Here is a 21,057-nt window from a genome sequence, read left to right as displayed (position 1 = left end):
AAGTCCTACTTGGTGAACAGGACACAAATTGTATCTGCAAATGGAATACATTCCAATCCAGTCGATCTATGTTGTGGTGTTCCACATGGGTCTGTTCTTGGACCTGTTCTCTTCATTCTGTACACTCAGTCGCTCTCAAGTGTCAGTGATCATCATCCAGTGTCTCATCAATTGTACGCTGATGACACGCAAATATACAAATCTAGACACACAACTGAAGTTGATGCTACCATCCAAGGTGTAGAGAGGTGCATTTCTGATGCGAAATCATGGATGACTTGTAACAAGCTGCAGATGAATGATGATAAAACTGAAGCCATTCTGATCACAACACAAAGACTTTCTCATTCACATTCTTTACCTAAAACAATAAATATCAGCAACGCCAACATTAAATTCACACAATCAGTACGAAACATAGGTGCTACTCTGGACAGTACTCTCACATTGCACCAACATGTCATGAACATATGCAAGGCAGCATATCTTGAGCTGAGACGCATCAGCTCAATTCGCAAATATCTTTCAGTTGATGCCACTAAAACACTTGTGTGTTCATTAGTACTTTCAAGACTGGACTATTGTAACTCAATTCTGTCTGGTTCATCTCAATGTCTACTCCAGAAACTTAAAAAAGTTCAAAACACAGCTGCTCGGATCATACTTAGAGTACCACGATCAGAGCACACCTTCCCGCTGCTCTGTACCCTACACTGGCTATCCATTCGATCCAGCATTAAACACAAAATTTGTTCTCTGTGCTACATTTCACTGTCGGACTCTTGTCCAACATACCTATCTGACCTAACCCATGTGTACACAACAGCAAGATACATACGCTCTTCTTCTGACAATCGTATACTCATTATTCCAAGTATGAAAACAAAGTCATATGGACAGCGTTCTTTTGCATACCAGGGCCCAGCAACGTGGAATGAATTGCCCACTGAACTTAGACACAAAGACACAGTGATCACGTTCAAGAGGGCTCTCAAAACTCACTTATTTCGACAGCAAGAACAAATTTAAAGACCTAATAATGTTTCCTACCTGAAATATTCTCAGCATGTTTTTTTTATTTTTTTAATGTTTTTTAATTTCATGTTTTTTGTTTTTGTAATAATATTATTATGTTTCTTATCTTATAGGTGTTGTCTAATGTTGTAAAGCGCTTAGAGCTTCTAAAGATTAGGCGCTATACAAAGTCCTCCTCTTCCTCATTATTATTATTGTTATTATTATTATATATATATATATATATATATATATATATATATATATATATATATATATATATATATATATATATATATATATATATATATATATATATATATACAAAATAAAAAGAAAAGGACTAGTTCCTTTACATCATGAGTGGTAGAGATTTTTCAAGCAAGAAAAAAAAATCAAATATTCCCAAATTAAATTATCAGTTGTAGCAGCCAGGTAATATTATTGAGTTTGTAAATTAAATGTATCGTTCATCGTGATAAATTACCATACAAAAGTTTCTTCTATAAATCCATTCTTGAATCAAAGATCCTTCAGCAATAATATATTTAAACGTTTTTTTTTTGTTTTTTTTTTTGGCTTTGTTTTTGTTGTTGCTTCTGTTTTTCTGATTGCGTGTACTTTTAGATCGCACCTGAGTGTCAAATGCAAAATACACTCTTTTAACATCCCTCGTTCGAAAGTTTAATGGTACCATGGACTACTGCAGTGCTCTAGAGGGACATGTACCAGTTCTAGAGAATATTTAATACTTCAATATGAAGAAACTTCGTGCGAATATTTAAAATGGTCTTAGACACTCTGAAGCACACACATGTACATAAACAAATCAGGCCTGTTTTTTCTTCTTCTTCTTTTTTTCAAGCTATATAGTATGTGTTTATCATTTAGTGTCTATTGCAATTAAACTGAGTTTTATATTTCGAAAAACGTTATATCTTTATGCAATGAACAGTTAGTAAAATGGCAGTTTCTTGGCCATTACTTGAAGGATCGGATTGTGATTTTTGTTAACATATTATTTCGCTTCAAATTTTGCTTTGGTTCAAGACTTATCCTGTTTTATATTCGGATATCCCTCGTGGCTTTCGTTATCCCTCATATTAATCATTTGTGCAAAAAGAAAAAATGCCACTTCCAGCTGCTTTATTAGCAAGATTACAAAAGCGAGGAATAGTTTCAAAGGAAGAACCAAAGCAGACTCCTACTACAGGTTTCATTTACATTCATGTATAAATCTGGGAAATATAGGCACATGCTATGGTCGATGGGGTGGAGAATCACAAATTCCCAGCTTTCAAACTTCGTTTAAATGCAGACATCGCATTCAATGCTGTTCTTTTGTTGGTGATTCTGCTTTACTTTTTGTTGAGACGGTATTTAATTTTGGCATAATGAGTTAATTGTTTTATATGACAATTTTGTCATTAGCTAACAAGAGCCCTCTACAGTTCTACAATATTAGTCCTACAATATAAGACATCGACCCTGATATTTATGTTTTGGGGGTCGAGGTCTTGCTGCATAAATAACGGCGCTGTGTAGCGTGTTCCGATGTCGACTAACGTCAAAGTAGAAGTGAAAATTTCATAAATATCTTACACACTTGGCAGCCCATATCAACAATTTTCTACAAATTAAAGTTATACTGTTTTTCAGTCTGAATTTACTTACTTTGCTGTCTTTTTTCTAATAAATTCAAATTCTTACACAAGCAAATGTATGTGTTTTCATGTTCCATTGGCCTCCATTTCAGTTGGCTGGAATGTGATGGAAGTTGTGAATGCCGAAATCTGATAAAGATGAAGTCTGTTTCTTTTAGAAAATGAATAAAAACATTAATTTTGAATAAAGTGTTTAGATTGTTTCATCTCGTTCAAGATACTTATCATCCTTTTAACCAATTTCAGCGTTCCTGGTTTTCATTGCATTCCAGCCAAATTCAGGGAGAATAGATATGAAAACTAAGATGTTAGTTTGTGTATTTGATGAAATAATGGTGATTGTGCTTCAGATGGTTTATCAGATTAGATGTGTGATATTTGAGATTGACACAGTTTACATTGTGCCTTTTTTCTGTCCTGAGAACACAACTTCGAGTGTACCCATACAGCAGCGCTGCATAATTTTCCATGGTTGCTTTTGGGTTTCCAGCTTCACAGGACTATCGTTAATGTATATGTACATAGTATGGTCAGTAAGTGACTACATGTCACAGGGGTTGTCTCACTGTTTGGTAATCTATAAATGATACAACAGATATTCATGTACCAATTTCCAATTCTAATTTTCACAAAAATGTATTCTTATTTAAATGTTCGTTACAGTACTCATTTTGTTTTCATAATAAATTTCATCAAAATCTGGGAGCTACATAAATTGTGTTTAATATTCTAACCATAAAAAAATCTGTGGCAAGTGTCAACAATTTTGAAAGTCCTGAAACTTAAATTAACAATGCTAAAACAGTTTTCTTCGCATGTGTACAGTATACATAATAGAAGAATTTGTTCCTTCTGGACATATTTTACTTTTGAGTTGCATTCTCTTGCCCAGGCATTCGTGGTACATGTAGTTAGTTCCACAAAACTTTTGATATACAGTACTTGTAAAGTTTGAACCACTGCTTCACTCCCACTTGGCATACATGGATCAAGATATATGAGGATAAGATGAATTTTTGCCAACATGTGATATGTGTGCCTGTTAATGCCAGTATTACGTTAATATTTGTTTAGATTTTGAAAAAGAAACTTTAAGATTAGGGAGGTTACACATACTTTTTCTTTCACTGAAAGCTGTGGCAGATACAATTAAATGAGAAATTACCGGGTAGGTGAATTTGATGTTTAGGAAAAGTGTTAATATTTTGATTGCAAAGAATAACTAATAAGATCTATGTTGCGATTTTGTTTTTCTGCAGTATTGAAAATGGTCCCTTTGTTTTTTTAAGGAAGAAAATCCTAATGTCTTACCCAAAACTGGAGGTTGAATTATTTTTGTTCAACCTTTGTAAAGCCTATTTTACAATGTGCATTCAAAATAAAATACCCAAGAGTAAATACAGCTCTCTGTACATGAGGGGCATGATTAGTGTCACTGTTGGAATGTTACAACTGATATGACACATCTCCGTACCTATTCTTTCTTCAGAGATCTCGGAAACGCTTAATTACACGTATTTGGATGCTAATTTTTTAACTGGGATGCAGAAAATCTCTGAGGCGGGAGTCCTCTGTACGCATATAATAGGTGTGTGGCAGAATTCAAAGACTTGCCAGTCCTGCTTCAGTCACCTGCTTTGTGGGAAAATGTGTTGATCAATTAGCTGTGCTGATATTTACAAGGACAGAATTCAGTGACTGAAAGACCCCTTGATGTACATACATGTTGCCATTATAAGAGTACATCAAAAAGAACATGATGCAATAGCTGGGCGGCCAGTTCAAAGGCTTTGACTGGCGTCCAGGTTGGAAAAATTACTGATATTTACAGTGATTGAATTCAGAGTCAGAAAGACCCAGAGATGTACATGTGGTCATTTATATAAGTACATCAAATAAACAACTTTATCTTTCGTTATTGTGTTCATTTCTGAATGTATCGGAATAAGTAGTGCACAAGAATCAAAACATGTTGAGACTTAGACAAAATGCCATTCGTAAATTTGGATAAGTATTTTGGGGTTAAACGGCAAACTTACGAAGATTGTAACGATATTCAGAGTAGTGCTAAAGCTGCTATAATTAATAGTTCGGATAGGACAGTAGCTAAGTGTAAGAAAGTGTGTGATGCCTAGCTTAGTATTTGGAATATATCCTTACTTGGATTGACAAAATTCAGTATCACTCTGATGGATGAACAAGAGCTATTTAAGAGGTAGTTTGACTGACCATACTTTTTTCTTCAAATGCCCCTCACCTTAGCCTGCTTCTAGTGTTGTATCAATATGTATTCATCAATGCATAAGTAGCCAGGCCTAACTTTAATATCAATTACGTTGACAAACAAACTCTTGCCCATTCATAAGCATATATTTTGATAGCTGATTGACCATTAACCCTTGTCTGAGTAAGGTAGCAACTATCAATTTCCTGCATGATATCCTTTGATGATAAAACATACAAACATGTATTTTAAGATCAAAATCGGTGATCTGGATATATATTAACTGCCTCATGTACACTATTTCGTCATAAAATTAGTTTGAAACTGTTAGTGAACCAGTAGGCCTAACAGGAAATAATGGCAGACTTCGCTAAGTCTGGGATGTACCTGTTTATTAGATTGTCTGTTTTCGTAAATCATCTGGCAGATATTTTCAGAAAAATATACAAATCATTGAAAGCAAAGCCAAAGTATTATTTTATTAAAGATTTTTCTTCAAAATGCAAATTATGTAGGTCGGAAACGTATGGGACAATGCTATGTTGTGGAATTCGCGAGATGCGCTTTAAGGTCTAAGCTGTTTTCTGACTTGACACGTATTTGCAGGGAAAAACAGCAAATCAGATACTATGTAACCATTGGCTAAAATTACTACAAGGTTGTAGACAAATAAATAAACCATAAATTTGCAATTCTGTCAATGGACTGTTGTAAAGAAGCTATATTAAAGTGAGTGATTACATTAAAAAAGCTCTCCATCTTAAAATAGATGCACTCACATTTGTGTTGATTCTGTAGGATTGATGGGACTGCAGCTTTTGATGGTGGGACTCCTATTTTTACCAAAATGGGAGTCCTGGACTCCTAGTTTTAAAATCCCTGCGAGACCTCTGTTTCTTGCTCATTAAAGTGGAACTACTGTAATGAATGGGGCCCCAAGTGGCCGAGTGGTCTAAAGCGCTCTCCGTTATGGGTCACTGCCATCTCACCTCTGTCTGCATGGGTTCGAGTCTTGGATTCAGCCAATGTGGGTATATGAGAAAGCTTGCCAGTAGCTTCTCGTGGGTCAGTGGTTCTTTCTGGTATTTTCCCGGGTTCTTCCTCCTCCAATAATATTGGCTGCCATGTATAGCCTATCATGTGCTGAAAAATGGCGTTAAACCCCACAACAACAACAACAACTGTAATGAACATTCTAAATATTTAATAATTTTATCTACATAGAAATATTTCAGGTTACATTTGTATGTGCTTGATGTGACTTTTAATATGTTATTTTTTTATGTTTAGGGTTTTCAGCATAGTATTATTTAACTTCTTACCAAGTCTGGAGAGAAAAAATACAAAAATGTTTTATCAGGACTCAAAGATTAATGTAGATTTTGATATGCATTTCCTTAGGAGCTTGCTTATCAATTTAACTATTTGTTATTTTTACAGTAGAAGTTGAGGAAGTTTTTGCTGAGGATTACGATGACCCTAATAAAGATGAACCTGTGGAAGATGGGGAGGAGGACAAGGATTCAGAAGATGATGACTCTATCTCTTCTGATATTCTCATTCATGAGATAGTGTCTTGCCCAAATCGAATCAACCCTTACCATGAGTGTGTGGACTACTGCAAGCAGAGATGGGGAATGTGTAAATGGGAGCCTGATGCAGATATGATAAAAAGGAGAGACAGGATGTTGCAGAAGTATCCATTACCTCCTGGGTGGAAGGAAGTTGCTGACCCGGCCACGTAAGATCACTTTGATTAGAATATTGGCATGTTCAGTGAAGCAGTGTTTTGAAAAATGTAGCACTTACAGTTGGTTTAAACAAAATTGGGAAATATATATTTTATAGTATTTGGAAAGAATTGTCAAGTACAGCTGATGCAAAATAATTTTTTTTAGGTTGAATTCTTTACTAGTACTCTGATACTAATTAGCACAAGGATTAATTGAAAGTGTTGTCATTATATGGCAATAAAAACAGCTTGTGATCAAGAAATTTGCTGAAGGAAATCAAGTTGCTGGCTTGTGGCATAGCTAATTAACCTGTTACCTCATGCAGGCATCTCTACTCCATTTGCATGTAAGCACCTTTTGATGCCTGCTGTAAACATCAGCCATTTTGAGTTGGTTTTCATAGGGCCACCTTCGCGGAAAACCCCCATATTAGATACTACATTCATTTCTGCAACTGACAATTATGTCAGATCACATGGTCACTGTTCATGCACTGGTCGATATCTGCTATTTAAAGTAACTGGGTCGTAATCTCCACTCTCCAAAATGGCGTTTGCAGATTTCATTCAGTACTTACGAAGTTTTCACGATTAGAATCACAACTATGAAAGATTCAATAACTTAGGTAAATGCTCTGATATTGATGTAGGTAGCAATTAGTTTTTATAAATTATCAAATTCAGATGGCTTGGTGATACAGACGCAGACGAAAAACTTGTAAATTTCGAGTATGAGAAATGGCAGCCACGGTTGGTCACGCGGCCTCACTGACATGACGGTGAACAAGTTCTCTCAAGATTTTAAAGCACATAAAAATTCTTCCGTGAAAAATAATTACACAGCTATAACAATCGAACTTTACTCTTAAATTTTTCCACATATCGAAAATGTGTACCAAAAATGTAAAATGGTTAAAATTGCTGTTAAACATAACATACACTACATTGCTTAACAGTTAACAGGCAGGCCTATGCATATGCTGTCAACCAGGTAACGGGTGTTCTATTTATAGCGCGCTGCACTTTATCACTATGATGTATGAGGTAAAGGGTTAAATCAATATGATAACTGCAGTGTTGCACATTCATTGCAGGAGCACATGGGTTTCCTGCAATATTTTGTCCTATGTCTCCCAAATCTTGACAATATGTATACTTCAAGGCACACTTTTTCATCAGAAACAAAACCAAAAAAGATGCCTATAGGTTTTCATTAATGAATGTCCATTCACGTTTTTGTTGGAGCTAGCAGTGACTATAGTCACAGTAGGTCATAAAATCCTTTTAAGATGACAGTGAATATCTATATGAGACAATGTATCTGGCAATAAAAGCATTGAAGGTTTACAGGGATCTCAATGAATCAATTTTCCGGGTCAAATATGCATGAAATTCTCCAAGGACATCAGTGTCTCCCTATTATGAGTCTCATTGCTGTGCCTCATTTTTCCCTAGGACATGCACCTTTTTCGTATTTTGGTCAGTCATGGCCAATCTGCAAAATAGCTAAAGGCTATATTAACTAATTAGGCAAGAAGCTAGTTTGACTAATTAAATGTTAATCCCTATCATTGCAGTTATCTTGTGATGTTTAAATTGAATTGGTGATGACACAAATACGAATCATTAATGTAATCAAAGCATTCTCATTGTCTAATTCTGACAGTATTGTCAAAACATCGATTTGCCATAATAAATGCCATTTAAGTATACTACATGGCACTACAGTATCAGTATAAATGTTTTAAGTAACAACTGAAAAGTATATTGACTCACAGAAAAGAGTTGGCAAAATCTGCCTTCATGTTTAGGAAAACAGATCTGTGATTAAAATGAACTTACAAAGGAAGAAAAAACAAAACTAATAAGATATGGTGAAAGTTCCATTTGATTGATGATATTTGATTATGTGCAGTGCTCCAAGATTATTTTTTTTTTAACAAAGGTCCATGGCTGGTGACTTAAATAAACTTACAAGCCCTGACTAAAATTCCACAAGCCCGGCCTCCAATTACCACATATACAAAATTTCCCCATTCTTAATATTGTCACACAACATTGCAATAGCTATAATTCTAATATAAATTCAATAGGGTTCACATGGTTTTGAATGTAATGCAAGTGCCATTAGTGTTCATCACAACATTCACTAGGGACTAGATGGTTCTGTTGCTGAAGCTGCTGCTGGATTCTCCAAGTGAATTCTGGTCAGAACCAAATTTATTTATGTCAGTGTGTTGTTTGCAGTATGGGCAAAGAATTAATAGCCCCACCCCCACCTTATCTGTTGTTGTTTTTTTGCTGGCATGCTTCACCAAGTAAAACTCCGTCAACCAACAGTCCTGACATTTCATTTTGTTGGCTTTGCTGATAGCTAATTGCTTCCTAAATCGGCTTCAAAAAGGAATTATACTTGAACACTATTCCAACAACTGAAATGATCATGCTTTAAAGTAAAATCTAACTTCAAAGGAACGTTGCCTCTGTTCACAAACTTATCAAACATTTAATAATAATAATAATGAGGACTTTGTATAGCGCCTAATCTTTAGAAGCTCTAAGCGCTTTACAACATTAGACAACACCTATAGATAAAAAAACATATAATGATATGATTACAGACACAAACACCATGAAATTAGAAAACAGAGAAAAAAAACATCCTGAGAATATTTAAGGTAGGAAACATTATTAGGTATTTAAGTTTTTTCTTGCAGTCAAAATAAGTGAGTTTTGAGAGCACTCTTGAATGTGATCACTGTGTCATTGTGTCTTAAATCAGTGGGCAGTTCATTCCACGTTGCTGGTCCCTGGTATGTAAAAGAACGCAGTCCATATGGCTTTGTTTTCATACTTGGAATAATGAGTGTACAATTGCCAGAAGAGGGGCGTGGTACTCTTAGTATGATCCGAGCAGCTGTTTTTTGGAGTAGATATTGAGCTCAACCAGACAGAATTGAGTTACAATAGTCCAGTCTTGAAAGTACTAATGAACACACAAGTGTTTTAGTGGCATCAACTGAAAGATATTTGCGAATGGAGCTGATGCGTCTCAGCTCAAGATGTGCAGCCTTGCATATGTTCATGACATGTTGGTGCAATGTGAGAGTACTGTCCAGAGTAACACCTATGTTTCGTACTGATTGTGTGAATTTAATGTTGGCGTTGCTGATATTTATTGTTTTAGGTAAAGAATGTGAATGAGAAAGTCTTTGTGTTGTGATCAGAATGGCTTCAGTTTTATCATCATTCATCTGCAGCTTGTTACAAGTCATCCATGATTTCACATCAGAAATGCACCTCTCTACACCTTGAAAGGTAGCATCAACTTCATTTGGGTGGCTAGATTTGTATATTTGGGTGTCATCAGCATACAATTGGTAAACCACAATGTATTTTCATCATCTGTTAAGTGAACTCATACATGATCTATATATACATGGCGCTGATCATCCAGCTCCTCACTGGAAAAAAGAACAATAAACTGCATTATGGATTCTATACATGTGGGACCACCATGTTCCTATAACAGTTGAAATAGCACTTTGACACCAGTTTTAATTACCATATGAGGATGGGTTCATGAATATTTCAAGAGAAATGAATTCTCACTCAGATGTAGAACTTCAATTTTTAAAATTCTTCACCTTCCTGACAATATTTTAAATCTGTATGAAGAAATTACATGATGTGGTTACAAGGACAAACTCGTTGGGAATACAGACAAGACTCCAGTCTATTTTGATTTAGTTCCTGGTAGAATTTTTGACAGGTCAGGATCACAGAAGGTCCCATTTTGATCCTCAGGTGGGGAAATCTGACACTTGAATATACAGCAGCTAGCACCCTTGGCCCAGTGATCATCTTTAAAGGAAAAATAGCCTTGAAGTTGGAATACCCCAAAGGTTTCATCATTCAAGTTCTTTATAAAACTGAAATATGGTTATAGACACACAAAGAGCATGCTCTTGCTGTTTTTGTTCTTGACTTTTTCATTTGAGCCTTAATGATACTGTAATAAGTGAAGCAAAAGAATCAGACTGCAGCCTCTTGATATTTTTTATAGCAGTATGCTATTCAGAGCTTTCCACCAGTGCAAATGGCTGTCTTACATACAAGATGATATGCAGAAGATGGTAGATTGGATATTTTATGTCTGGCAGGAGTTACAGGCTCGCTCTGACATGTTGAGGCTGAGTTTAAAGTGTATGTCATTAGTTTGAGCTGGGTACCAATAAAAGTTAGTATTTCCATTTAAGTGAAAGGATTCTATCTTATACGATACAATACACACACTGCTTTTAATGCACAAACTAATTACACTTTTTAAACCATGAGAAGAGCTTCTCCTACTGAGGTCTTTAATTTCTCACATTCCTAGTTCTGTTGCCATTTTTACTATAGTTCATTCCACACAGCATCCTGAATGATATTTATATCTGTTTCTCATTGAATTTTAACATCAGCATCTTGAAATGTAGCTAAAATTACAGAACTTGTTCCATGCGTGAATGATTGAAACAATTCATTGTAATATACAGTGCAACACCATTCATTCAATGCATGCTGAGAAAGACTGATCTGTTAATAAGTAATCTGCCTTATTCGTTCTGAGTTCTGGAGAGTCCATATTTGATCCTGCAAATAAATCAAAGGGAGGCAACTACATTATTGCTGAATATAGCTGAATAGAAAAGCAGATCACTCATTAATAAACAAACAGACTCTTCACAGGTCATGGTGTATCAAAAAATGTCTATAAACAGACCATGCTGTTTTAGTATGCATTTAATAAAATGTGTTATGCTCTTTGTCGATTCAATAGTGTTGAAATGTTTTGTGCACAAAACAAAATAGTTACTTCTAGCTACAATTAATGATGCTGACCTGAAAATTCACTGAGCTACAGGCATGGATATGATTCGCAATGCTCACTGGAATGAACCACGGCATCCTTCACCATACTTGAGACAGAGTCAGTATTAAATATACATTCTGAGTTTGAGTTCTATGTTATCTTCAGTTGAGCTCTCATTTTCATCTATTTTTTGCCTTTTGTCGGTATTAGTGTCAGTTTCAGCTCAAGTCCATTTAACACAAAATTAAAACAGATTTTGCCGACTCATTTTTTGGTGAGTCAAAGTACTTTTCTTAAATCTTTTAAAACGTATTTATTGATACTGCAGTACTCTAGTCGAAATCACATGCAGTGAAATAGCACTAGTTATTAATATTATAATATTATGATTATTATTGCATATTAATGATTGGACAGTATTCTACAGTTATAAAAATGAGAAAGCTTTCATTACTTTTTATGATTTATACAGATGCCGATTTACACACTGTTAAAACAACAATGAGAGATCATTTATTTCCAGGTGCTTATATACACATTCCATAGAACATCAATTTCAGTCATATCAGAGAATAATTAACTGTTAATTAGTTATTTCCAAGTCTAGCCATTAGCAATTCCATACAGGAGCCCCGAGTGGTTGAGTGGTCTAAAGCACATGTCATTTGGAAGAAAGCTAACTGCTCAGATCAAACATATTGAAATATTTTTCATTTAGTTTGAACAGACCAGACCGTAAAATGTATCGTAGGGACCCCAAGTGGCTGAATGGTCTAAAGCGCTCTCCGTTATGGATCACTGCCATCTCACCTCTGTCTGCACGAGTTCAAGTCTTGGGCTTGGCCAATGTGGGAAAACTTGCCAGTAGCTTCCCGTGGGTCATTGGTATTTTTCTGGGGTTTTCCTGGATTCTTCCTCCACCAGTTATACTGGCCACCATGTATAGTCTATTTTGTGTTGAATAATGGCATTAAACCCGATAACAAGTACAACCATTCTGAAGATTGGCCATGGTTGGCCAAAGATTTAAAAATGGGAGCATCATAGGGGAAATAAGGCACATCTGTGAGAAAATGGAGAATTTCATTCAGATCTGGTTCAGAATCTCAGGACTGAGAAATTATTTGTTATTGTCCTGATATTTGGGGACATTACAGTGTTCTATTTTTCATTCGTTTCTTCAGTAACAGATATTACTACTGGAATACACAGACAGATGAAGTTTCATGGCTGTCACCTCTTCACCCATTGGTCAATATTTCACAGCCAGCAGAGAAAATACAAGGTAAATTATTAGAGGTCAAGTCAGACTTGGCATTTACTTTTGGGGAGAGGAGGGAGATCTAAATGCTTCTCAGCAAAAAAATGCTAAAAACAAAACTTGAAAAAGCAGTTGCTTTGACTTTAAATACATTAGCATGAATATATGTACAAACTCTGAAAGCTTCATTTAATTTACATTTGAAACATATTCAGAATTATTTTTTACATCATGCTTTCATTTCAGTTATCATGTCATCATTTTGTTTCATTTTTATTAGTTTGTAACTAAATGGAAATGCGTTTATCAAAGTCACATTTTCCATTGTTGGTAGTGTTAAAGGGAGAGAACATTTGCTTTTGTATCATCATGTGAGTTTGAAGTAAACTTAGTGGGGAAGTTCACAGCTTCCAGTTTCTAATGACATTCATTTTCTTTTCAAAATGACAAACTGCCATTTTTCATATTATTATGATTGCTGTGCTATGCTGGTTAAAATGTGGCAAAGTTATTTTGGTGTAAAAAAAAAAAAAAACTGGCATTTCTGAATAGGTTCCAAAGTGAAAAATAATCTTGTATCTGAAAAAAAACATTTGGATCAAGGCATAATAAATATAACTTTGCATAATATTTTTTGTAGGTTTTATAATTGGTTGTGGAGATAATCTAAATGCATCACAGATCATTCTTTTGCAGTATGATGACCGAATTTACCATTTGAGTTTTAATAAATTTATCTCACTTAACCTCAAATAAGGATAGCTTATCTGCTGAATAAATTTATGAAACAGTTGTCAATTAGTGTAAAATAATTTTAAAAATATGGAGGTCAAATATAATGGCACTAATTGTTTATTTGCTACTTTGATAGTCTAGGCTGAACCTGAATGTATTGTCCAGTTTGTGTATTGACTTTGAAAACATTAGTAAAATTCAGTAATTTCTTTTGAATTCAAGCTCTTCTTGGCACAATTGGCAAAATTGATAAGTTGGAGTCTGACAGTGATGACAGTGATGAAGATGATGATGATAGAAGAATAAATGGAGATAAAAGTGACAGTGATTCGGTTGGTATTCCGTTTCATTCTGTTCAAGTCCTATGATATAGAGGGCATTTAGATTTATTTACATTTTGCTAGCTGTTTATATTGATATTCCATTTGCATTGTGAGTATTGTTACAAAGACTTGATAGATTGAAATCATATTTGGATCAGATGTCCATGCGATTTAGGTTCATATTTACTTTTCTTTTTATTTCCCCATTAATACTTGATTGGGTCATTACCTAGTGTGACAGTCTTCTGAAATGACCTTGGAACAATAACTCCAGAGTATATGGATGGACAGGCATACACATTCTTTCAAATATGAGTATCAGCATCCAGTAGTATCCAGAAAAATTTATTTTCAGTGTATTTTCAGCAGAAGCATATTACAGGGTTATACTCTTTCTTTACTTAAGCATTTTATTTTGAAAGAGGCCAAACTTTTTTGCAGAAACTTTTATTACCTTAACTAATTCTCAAGTTTCATGCTATGACTACTTTTGCAGATGTTTCTTAGATTCCTTGGTGAATGTAAAGGTAGCATTAAAAATACAGTTCTTGTTATTGATTAAAAATATCATGATACAAAGGTGTTTTTTTACAGTTATCTTGTCATTAGAAAATCTGCAGGATATAACTGGATTTTTGAACCTGATAATAAGAATTTGATGCAATGATGGGCATAATTATATGATTTGAAATTTTATTTTCATGCCTTTGTTAATGACTGATATAAAAAGATAAAGTCAAGTGCAAGAGTTATTTTAGAGAAATCTTATAAGAACTTTAATACAAAGCTTACGGCTTGCAATTGCAATTATCAGATATCAGGGCTAAACAGTAGCTAATTTAACACATACCTAGCAGGAGTGTCCACGAGTTATTTAAAGGGAGGTAATCAATACGGATGGAGCTTTAAAAAATGCTTATGGACAAGTAGGTAAATGTTAATATATTGCTTTATCATTCCAATAGTTGTATACTTTCATACATTAATTTTGTTGTGATATGAACCTACTGTGCAAATGAGCACAATTATTACAGTGCAAATTAACCGTTATTACAGTGCAGCAAATTAAGTTATTACAGTGCAAATGAGCACTAGTATTACAGTGCAAATGAACACTTATTACAGTACAAATGAACACTGCTATTATATTGAAAATGAACACTTGTTATGGTGCAGATGAACACTATTATTATGGTACAAATGAGCAATATTATTACAGTACAAATGAACACTATTATTACAGTGCAAATAAACTTATAACAGTGTAAATGAACACTATTATTACAGTGTAAATGAACACTATTATTACAGTGTAAATGAACACTATTATTACAGTGCAAATGAACACTATTATTACAGTGCAAATGAACACTGGTATTACAGTGCCAATGGACATTGGTATTGCATTGCAAATTAACACTGGTATTACAGTGCCAATGGACATTGGTATTACATTGCAAATGAACACTGGTATTACAGTGTAAATGAACACAGATATTACAGTGCAAATGAGCAATATTATGGTGCAAATTAACAATATTATTATGTTGTAAATGAACACTATTATTACATTGTAAATGAACACTATTATTACAGTGTAAATGAACACTACTGTTATAGTGTATTTAATCATTACTATAATAGTGTAAATGAACTGTTATTATAGTACAAATGAACACTTGTTACGGTGCAAAGAACACTTATTTATTACAGTGCAAATGAACACTTTTATTCTGGTATGTTCTAGAGCAGTATCAGCTCATTATCGGACTCTGAAGATGAATATGAGCGTGACAGGCGACGAAGGCAAGATAGAAGGGGCAGGGGAAGGGACAGAGACAGAGACAAGAGAAAGAAAGCTGATCTAGACCCCATGGATCCAGCTGCCTACTCAGATGTCCCAAGGTAAGATCAGCAAGGTGTATCTTGACCAGATTTTAATTTAGGCAGCCAGCAGTGAAAATGTCCAAAACCAGAAGACTACTCACATTGTAAGTAAATGTTAAGAATGATTAAGATACTCAGTGCCCCCACCCCCTTTTTTATACGTATAAGTCGATTGCCATTTTCTCCAATAAACTATTTTTAAAATCACATTGATTTGTCCCATCAGTATTATTTCATAAATACTTGACATGGATAATTATATGGAGTCTGCTTTTAAAATATAGCAGATTTCTTAGGTAACTATGTTTGAAACCAGCTTACATCAAGAATTTGATGCATACGGTGATTTTTGATATACTTAGGCATCTGCACTGCTCTGAGTGTTTTGAGCCTAATGCTTGTTTGTTTGAAATTCTGATTGTTCATGTTTAAGAGATTGCAAGCAAGGGAACTCTTGAGAATTGAGAAAATCATTTGAGTGATATTTTGTGATTTGGTTTAATTATCAAGGAAGTTTGTGTAGTTTTTAATTTATTTTACATCAGAAATAAATTAGTGCAATAGATAAATTTCATTATAGCATCAATCAGATTGCATAGCAAGAAAGTTTTGTTTTAAATAAAAGTTGCATCTCAAGCCCACCCTCACTTTAGGCATGTTGTAATATGATTTTCTTCAGACTGCACACCAGTCTGATTTTGCCTAAACATTGCTGAAGCAAAGTTCATTTCACATTTTTTGATTTCATGTGATTCCCCTGCATCCCCTTTTGTTTCAAAATAATGCAGTAATCTATGACAAATGTCGATTTAGTGTCAGTATTCTCTTCAAAGAATATGTGGAAAGAGTCTTTTTATAAATCATTTTCTTTTTTTAACTCTCTGGTCAGTTTTTGTGCCAATTTGATGATTACAAATGCTAGAAATTACATTGCTATCTTTAGAAATCAAATTGAACACTGACACATGATCCTTGAAAAACAAGTGAAAAATTTAATTTGTATAGTCCAATTTGAAGTGAATTAAGATTCATTAGACATTACTGGGACTGTTGCTATTAAAATTAATCATTTTGTTTGATATTTCATCCAACGAAACATTATTTGACAGAAACAAAAGTTTAAAAAGCCTATTTTGAACATTATAAATTTGAACTTTTTACACTTATTTCTCACATTTTTCACCAAGTAAGTCATTTTGCCAAAATAGTTGAGTCCAGCATGGACTTTGTTGCTTAATGAAATCACACTAATTAAACAACAGTCATAAATATAGGAATTATCACACTAATTAAACAACGGTAGTAAATATAGCAGTTATCACACTAATTAAACAATGGTCGTAAATATAGGAATTTTTACTGATCGTTACTTTCTTACCCTGCCGTAAAGCAAGCATTTTAAGTATGTATCTGTCTTCTAATTATCTTTTGAAGTAGCCAGTTCAGAATTAAAAGTACAAATCGCTGCAACACTATAACAAAAATAGTATTAGTGTTCTAAAAGTAGATGGCTCACCTGGAAAAGGAGACAGTAATTTACTTAGAAGTTGGTAGGTAATAACGAGGCAGTATTTTATCCATTTTACTGAGGCTGCAGAATTGCCCATTTGTTTGTACGTTTCCTTCTACCAGAATTAATCCTCGAAAATATTTCTTGGGTGTGATTTTTTTTATATATATAAAGGTGATATACAGTAGTATCACAGTGTATGTTAACATGGTCATGTAGGTACATTTACTCAGATATTGGTCTAATATAGTTTCACCAAAGTCTGTTCAGTCCCAATTGTTCCAAAAACTTACAGATGAAAATTATTGATTGCATTGGACTTTTACAGTTGTGTCAGGCATTAAACTGGGTCAAGGTAAGAAGATGTTAGGTCTAATCATAACAGATAACAGGATAGTATGAATTTATTTCACCACATGCAGCTTTCATTTTGACATCACGGTGTGCAAGTCGGTCCGGGTTGTACTAGATAACAAAATCAGGTGATCTCATCCAAAAATGTCCATGTACATGAACATTGATTATGCCATATGTATTTATTTGGGATGTGTATCTAATAACCTTCAAAGGAATATGGATGTATGGAGATTTAAAGAAAGTTAATCAACATTTAAAGGTATGTTTAATCATATTCTAAAAAAACTTCACCCATTTTGTAAAAATAGTTTGAACACCTACATGACAAGTATGACTTGTAGTATAACATGTTTATTTTAACACTGCTTTTTATTTTTATTTTAGAGGGTCGTGGTCTACTGGGCTTGATAGACGCGGAGAAGCAAAAACTGGTGTGGATACAACAGCCTCGGGGCCATTGTTTCAGCAGAGACCATACCCAAGTCCTGGAGATGTACTTAGGGCCAACAAACAGATGCAAAAGAATTAGCTCCTATCTATTTTGGTTTTAGATGATATCCATTTATTTGATGATCTGGAAACGTGCATTGTTGGGAAAAATAGACTGGTTACATCTCTATTTAGAGACATAATTGTTGTGAGAGGGACCACTAGTTTCAGATGTACATTCTCAATCTGACATTATCCTGCCACACCTTATGTTTTCCACTGAACTGATTATCACTTTAATATCTTGGTCTCAAGTCAGGAATATAGGAAATCATTTAAAGGTCCAATACATTGCAGGATAGTGTTTTGTACAGTAGAACATATGTATTCACAAGTGGTAGCAGTGTAAAAATACAGTAAATGCTTTTACACCTTGTTGCGTCATGCAAAAGAATTCACTATATCAGTAGTTCATAGTTGTGGAGGATTTAAATAAGATTAATTGTTTGCAATAAATTATCAAAACCATGGAAAATACAAGGACAGCTCATATTAGATAAAAGCACCTATATTAATATTTAAATTCATTCAACATTTGCAAAAGAACTTATTACAGTAATTGTTTATGGATATACTGTATGAAAGCTTATCATTATAGATACATTAAATTCCAGTCGAATGTTGAATATTACTTTACTATTGGTCTCCATTTCATGTTCAGAGAAGCAATAACACGTCTTAGATCAGGGGCGTCAGACATGCAGCCTGCGGACTGGATATGGTTCATTGGTCCAGCCCACAGACCAGGTCTCTTCTTAGTGATCCATATGGCCTAAGTGAAGTACATCTATATCAAATCTGGCCCTCCAAGCAAATGAATTTGATGCCTCTGTCCTGGAAGTTCTACTCAAAGCTTGATTATTGCAAATGGAAGACACTATTAAACACCTGTAAATGAATGTATCTGATTCCCCATTTGATACTTTAAATATAGAATATCTTTTAGGTGTGATCTTTTGATATTATTTGGATTTTAGAATCAAAATTTCTTCCATCATTCTGTCAATTATATTTTGCAGAAGAAAAAGAGTATTCACTTTTGCAGAGCAATACTGCTGATATCTGAGATGTGTCTTACATTCTTTAGTTTCTTTTTCAAAAATAGTTTCTGGATACTTGACTAATCAGATCTATTCCAACTTTAATGTAAATACTAATGTGTAAGTTGTTTCCAATGAGTCTTTGTAAGCGTCAGTCTAACTTGGTACTGAAATGCTCTGATATGTATTGCTGTTGTGTTGTATAATTTTTAATTTTGTTTGGACTGGTGGCCTTAAATATTAATAAAAGTTGTCATTGCCAATGTTATATTTAATTTCATTGGAAAAAGAACATTTCCAATAAATAAAAAAGCATCATTTTTTAGTTATTCTTTCATTCATTTTAAACTGGTACACAATTTCTAACAGCAGACAAAATACTCATAATTCAGTCTCATGTTAAGTTAGGTATAGTGGATTGAATTTTGAAAACTGTACAGTTTAACAAAGTATTTACCGTACACTTGTTGAACTCACTCCAACTACAGGAGGCAAATTAATTGTTATACTTTTACATTTTCTGCCACCAGTGAAGTATGCAATATATTACATCAGCTATTCAAAATGATAAATGTACACAATGTTTCCTCACAATAAAACCCCTCATTATACTTCTTCACCTCTTTTAATGTTAATGTAGTCATTATTACCAACTGGTAAATGGTTTCACTTTTTTTCATTTATTACTGAGAACCGGTTATAAATATGATTGCTTTCACAGTATTGAATTCCATGTTTGTATACAGTTGACATGGCCTACTTAGAACATGTAACATTTAAGCTTGCGTACAAGTAAATTTTATGACTCCCATGAACAGTTATATAAAGATGGGGCATCTCATATGCATTTCCAACCTGTCTGCTGTGTAGCTTTTGCACCAAAATAACTACTGGCATCAAATTTGCGCAGTGGGTTGATACGAGTTTGATTGTGTTCTCTGCACCAAGCTAAGTCACTCTAACCTGCTTTTTATGGATGATGTATCCCCAGTATCCCTAAACATGTCTGTGATGTCTCTGCATTTGTATGGATGATGTAGCATTTTCAGTCAAGATCTGTTAATTTCCACAAATATTCATAAACATCAGTAAACACCTTTTTAAAACAAGAACCGACTCACTATAAACAGTCTTTTAATTTTCACCACATTGTTAACAGATTCATTCAGGCCAAATCATTGTAATCTTTCCATGTTGGACTAAAAAGTTGGATCACTGTAGTCTGTTCTTTAGATCTGTTGACAATGGGACTGTTTTCAATACTTTTGTCACAAAAGTTAAAAGTGTGCATTAACAAATATAGTACTTCGAAGACTATGTTTTCAGTACTTTTGTCACAAAAGTTAAAAGTGTGCATTAACAAATATAGTACTTTGAAGACTGTTTTCAATACTTTTGTCACAAAAGTTAAAAGTGTGCATTAACAAATATAGAACTTCAAAGACTATGTTTTCAATACTTTTGCCACAAAAGTTAAAAGTGTGCATTAACAAATATAGTACTTTGAAGACTATTTTCAATACTTTTGTCACAAAAGTTAAAAGTGTGCATTAACAAATATAGTACTTCGAAGACTATGTTTTCAATACTTTTGTCACAAAAGTTAAAAGTGTGCATTAACAAATATAGTACTTCGAAGACTGTTTTCAATACTTTTGCCACAAAAGTTAAAAGTGTGCATTAACAAATATAGTACTTTGAAGACTGTTTTCAGTACTTTTGTCACAAAAGTTAAAAGTGTGCATTAACAAATATAGTACTTCGAAGACTATGTTTTCAATACTTTTGTCACAAAAGTTAAAAGTGTGCATTAACAATTATAGTACTTCGAAGACTATGTTTTCAATACTTTTGCCACAAAAGTTAAAAGTGTGCATTAACAAATATAGTACTTTGAAGACTGTTTTCAATACTTTTGTCACAAAAGTTAAAAGCGTGCATTAACAAATATAGTACTTCGAAG

General features: G+C 34.0%; 1 protein-coding gene across 2 annotated transcripts; it reads left to right on the top strand.

Moving 5' to 3' along the window:
- The first annotated feature begins 2,096 nt into the window (after positions 1-2,096).
- On the top strand, positions 2,097-19,709 carry LOC149788988 (polyglutamine-binding protein 1-like). Of its 2 annotated transcripts, none has more exons than XM_089975143.1 (6): positions 2,097-2,227; positions 6,346-6,643; positions 12,677-12,777; positions 13,711-13,820; positions 15,559-15,716; positions 17,950-19,709. In XM_089975143.1, exons 1-6 carry the CDS (start codon positions 2,143-2,145, stop codon positions 18,092-18,094), a joined length of 897 nt encoding a protein of 298 aa, XP_089831269.1. In that variant the 5' UTR covers positions 2,097-2,142; the 3' UTR covers positions 18,095-19,709. The 2 variants fall into 2 exon arrangements, with proteins under 2 accessions (XP_089831269.1, XP_089831268.1); XM_089975142.1 differs by having other exon boundaries at positions 6,343-6,643.
- The last annotated feature ends 1,348 nt before the right edge of the window (positions 19,710-21,057 follow it).

The sequence above is a fragment of the Sinohyriopsis cumingii genome, chromosome 11, assembly GCF_028554795.1.
Source record: "Sinohyriopsis cumingii isolate HCF-2022 chromosome 11, ASM2855479v2, whole genome shotgun sequence".
Classification (NCBI taxonomy): Eukaryota; Metazoa; Mollusca; class Bivalvia; order Unionida; family Unionidae; genus Sinohyriopsis; species Sinohyriopsis cumingii.
This window is presented reverse-complemented; position numbering and strand designations above follow the sequence as displayed.

What these genes read in the sequence shown, in the direction of transcription:
- LOC149788988 (XM_089975142.1), top strand. Translation starts at nt 2,143, where the DNA reads ATGCCACTTCCAGCTGCTTTATTAGCAAGATTACAAAAGCGAGGAATA. An exon ending in AAAGCAGACTCCTACTACAG is followed by an intron (nt 2,228 to 6,342) that starts GTTTCATTTACA and finishes TTATTTTTACAG; the next exon opens with TAGAAGTTGAGGAAGTTTTT. An exon ending in GCCTACTCAGATGTCCCAAG is followed by an intron (nt 15,717 to 17,949) that starts GTAAGATCAGCA and finishes TTTTTATTTTAG; the next exon opens with AGGGTCGTGGTCTACTGGGC.